At 41.7% G+C, this 3,708-nt stretch overlaps 1 protein-coding gene across 1 annotated transcript; it reads left to right on the top strand.

Moving 5' to 3' along the window:
- The first annotated feature begins 2,069 nt into the window (after positions 1–2,069).
- On the top strand, positions 2,070–2,789 carry LOC149537137 (uncharacterized). Its single transcript, XM_089806410.1, has 2 exons — positions 2,070–2,516; positions 2,616–2,789. The coding sequence occupies exons 1-2, from the start codon at positions 2,070–2,072 to the stop codon at positions 2,787–2,789; spliced, it is 621 nt and encodes a 206-aa protein (XP_089662536.1).
- The last annotated feature ends 919 nt before the right edge of the window (positions 2,790–3,708 follow it).

Here is a 3,708-nt window from a genome sequence, read left to right as displayed (position 1 = left end):
TATGCTTATTGTTGACTGTTTTGCAGTGGGGTTTGTGGCTAGCATTTTATGCCTGCGGTTGACTATTGTGTGGTGGGGTTCTGCGTGCATGAATCCTTTTTGGCCGAGGGTGTTTTGATTCAGTGTATTCTTGGTGATCCTTGCTTAGTTTTTTGTGGGAACCCACGGTAGTGCGGGGTTGAGGGGGTCTTGCCCAATTTTTCCTTGCCTATGTGCTTTATCTAGGCTTGGGGTGTATGGGAGACCTTGGTGTTGCCTCTCCCCATCCTTTGGGTGAAGATTTGGTGATGGGTGAGTCAACTTCAAGGTTGCATGCTAGTAGTAGGGCTCTGAATGGTAAATCCCAATCGGGGGAAGGAGAATCCTCTTCTAATGGGAATCTCCAATTACAAAAAAATAATGGATGTTTAAAAAAAGTCAAGATCCGAAAAATTCTGGTCATTCAACCTGAATAGGTTTCAGAGGACATTGAGTACTGGAGTAATCATGCTCTTATCTGCAAATTTTTGGGCCTTCATCTTTCATTGCCTGTGTTGGATTCCTGGGCTCGTTGGGTGTGGAACCCAGAAGGAGATATGGAAATTCTATTAGCAGTTAATAATTACTTTGTGGTCATCTTCTCATGCATGTTAGATAGGAATAAGGCCTTTGAAGGTGGCCCTTATTTCTTTAATCAGGTGGGGCTATTAATCAAGCCTTGGCACCTGAGCTTTAACTTTACTAAGGAAATCCCCTCTTAGGTTTTGGTATGGGTACACTTACCGAGACTTCCTTTGAAGTTCTGGAGGGAATATATTCTTCACTTAATCTTGATGCTTCTGGGAAAACCTATGGGATCGGCTACACAGACTCGACATCAAAAGGTAGTTTATTTTGCTTGTATTTTTGTAAAAGTTAATTTAAATAACCTGTTGCCAGATTCTATAGAGATTTGTATGGGATCTGTTTCTTGGATTCAGCAGTTGGACTACGAGACCCTACCTTTTAGATGCAGAATATGCCACAAATATGGACATCTTCTTCGTAGATGTCCTAGGTATAAAGCCCCTTAGATGCTTTAGGGACCCCTAGAGAGGACAAAGGAAAGGCCACAATATCTAATAGACCTACTGAAAGTGAGGTATTTACTCAAGTTAGATCTCGTAATAAGGGAAAAGGTAAGAAGAGAACCTAGATGGATAGGCAAACTGATGGCACCTTTAATAGGTTTGAGGCTCTTCGAGACATGGTTCAGGAGGAAGGCATCCCAATCATGCTCTCTTCTGAGGCCAAAAGTGAGCATGAGATTGAAGAAGGAGATATGTAGAGGGAGGATCAGATTCTAGTTACAGGAGATCTACAAGTTGAGTGGTTGGATATTGATCTGCCCCCTCTAATTTAGGATATCGGGGATCTTCGTGGATCACAGGGTTTGCAGTATCCAGTCTTGGTGGCCACTGACCCCCTTAGGTCTAAGGGGACATCTAATTCTGCAAAAAGTAATAAGGCTCCCCTTGTTCTAGGCATTCATCAGAAACCCTTCAAAAAGGGATCTTTAGATAAACTGTCAAAAAGTGGTAGGAAGACTGATCAAGAGAAAGCACGAAGATAATTGGTGAAAATTTGGTTGAGTCTGGGTCTGTGATACCCATTGATTCTCATTTCTCTCACCCCCACAAATGATAGTGTTATCATGGAATGTAAGGGGGTTGAATAGCATCCCCAGACAAAAGGTTGTTCATAGATTAATTGAGTCCCAATCTCCTAATGTGGTCTTCATTCAAGAAACTAAACTTTCGTTGGATGGATTGGCTAATTGTGTTGCTTATATATGGACCCATGGCTCTTGGTAGGGGGTGGGTGCCTTAAATAGTTCAAGAGGGGTGGCTTTCTTTTGGGACCCAAGGAAAATCTCCCCACTATGGTGGATTTTCAACCGGTCATCCATTTCTTTGATTGCCACTAGCTTTGAGAATGGAGAAAGGTGTCTCTTATCCAATATTTATGCTCCTACAAACTTTCCAGGTAAATCTTAGTTATGGAACCATATTAGATTCATCTAATCCTTGGAACCTTATCTTCCATGGATTATGGCAGGTGATTTTAATGCAGTTATTAGCCTAGAGGAAAAAAGAGGAGAGTTAGCTAGGTTGGACCAGTCCTCATATTTACTCAGAGATATGATTGGCTCATTGCTTCTTATTGATGTGAAGCCGACTAATGGCGTCTTTACTTGGAATAATCATAGATGTGGTGGTGAGGCTACCTCTGAAAGGGTTGAAAAATTTTTAGTTTCCTGTTATTGGATGGACAACAGGTGGATCACTAGTTCTGAAATTCTTGACTGGAGGGGATCGGATCATTGGCTTGTTAAGCTTTCCATCGTTCCATACAGAGTCAAAAAGAATCCCTCTTTTAAGTTCCAATTGATGTGGCTCAAAGACTTGTCTCTACCTGATCTTATGGTGGATTGGTTGTATGAGGGGATGCCTAATCACGGTACGACCATGTATACTTTCAGTAAGAGGCTTCAACATGTGAAATACAGGCTTAAGAGATGGAATAAATAGTGCTACGGGCATATACATGTTCAGAAGACTGCTACTCAAACTAAGCTAGATAATATTACTTGTTAGATTCGTGACCAGGGGTTGAACTCTGAGATGAGTGAAGCTGAGTCCCTAGCTCTTAAGGAGTTGGAAGAATGGGAGCTGCGGGAGGAGATTTTCTGGAAGCAAAAATCCTGTATTGAGTGGCTTCAGGAGGGGGATAGGAACACGGCCTTTTTCCACAACTCTGTTAAGGCATGAAGGCATGGGAACTCTCTCTCCTCCCTTGTCTTAATAGATGGAATTCATATCTTTTCTCATGAAGACATCTCTAGGGAAGTAATCAATTATTTCTCTGTTCTCTTTTCTAGGGAGGATCCTTGTGTTGGGCCTAAAGAGCGTGATATTTTGGATTGTATCCCTCACCTTATCTCTGCAGAGGTGAATGCCACCCTCTTAAGCCTTATCTTACTTCCAAAATTGGAGAAAATTGTGTTTAATATGAAGAAAGGTAAGGCCCCTGGTCCCGATGGGTTTTCGATTGAGTTTTTCCAAGAATTCTGGGAGATAATAAAGTATGATCTCCTAGATGTGGTCCAGGAATCATATAGGAATAAATAGATGCTGAAGTCTTTAAATTCTACTTTCTTGGCTCTCATACCTAAGAAGGAAGGGGCTAATCAGTTGGATCAATTTAGGCCTATAGCATTATGTAATGTTGTCTACAAGATCATCACCAAATTGATTGTTGAGAGACTCAAGCCATTCCTTGGTCTTTTGATCTCTGCTGAACAAGGTGGCTTTGTTGACTGAAGACAAATTTTGGATGGAATTGTGATAGCAACGGAGGTAGTCCACTCTATGGCTACTTCAAAGGAGAAAGCTATGTTCATAAACTGGACATGGCCAAGGCTTATAATCGGGTGAGCTGGGAGTTCTTACAGAAAATTCTTTTGACTTTTGGGTTTGTTGTGGAGTGGGTCGAATGGGTTCTTAGCTATGTGATCTCACCCTCCTTCTTAGTTCTTATTAATGGAGAACTGTTAGAGTTGTTTGGTGCTTCTAGGGGGCTTCAACAAGCTAACCCTCTTTCTCCCTACTTGTTCATTATCATGGCAGAGGGTCTTAGCAGGTTTTTAAAAGCTCAAGTGCGGCAGGGTATTATCTAAGGTTGGAGCTA

The sequence above is a fragment of the Cupressus sempervirens genome, chromosome 10 (genome assembly GCF_028749045.1).
Source record: "Cupressus sempervirens isolate cs-2001-9-10 chromosome 10, ASM2874904v1, whole genome shotgun sequence".
NCBI lineage: Eukaryota > Viridiplantae > Streptophyta > Pinopsida > Cupressales > Cupressaceae > Cupressus > Cupressus sempervirens.
The sequence above is the reverse complement of the archived record's forward strand: the minus strand, read 5'-3'. Positions and strand labels throughout refer to the sequence as shown.

Bases quoted from the DNA above. Each gene is read 5' to 3' on its own strand.
- LOC149537137 (XM_089806410.1), top strand. From the start codon at position 2,070: ATGGCAGGTGATTTTAATGCAGTTATTAGCCTAGAGGAAAAAAGAGGA. The intron at 2,517-2,615 runs GTGAAATACAGG...ATTACTTGTTAG, and splicing joins TCAGTAAGAGGCTTCAACAT to ATTCGTGACCAGGGGTTGAA.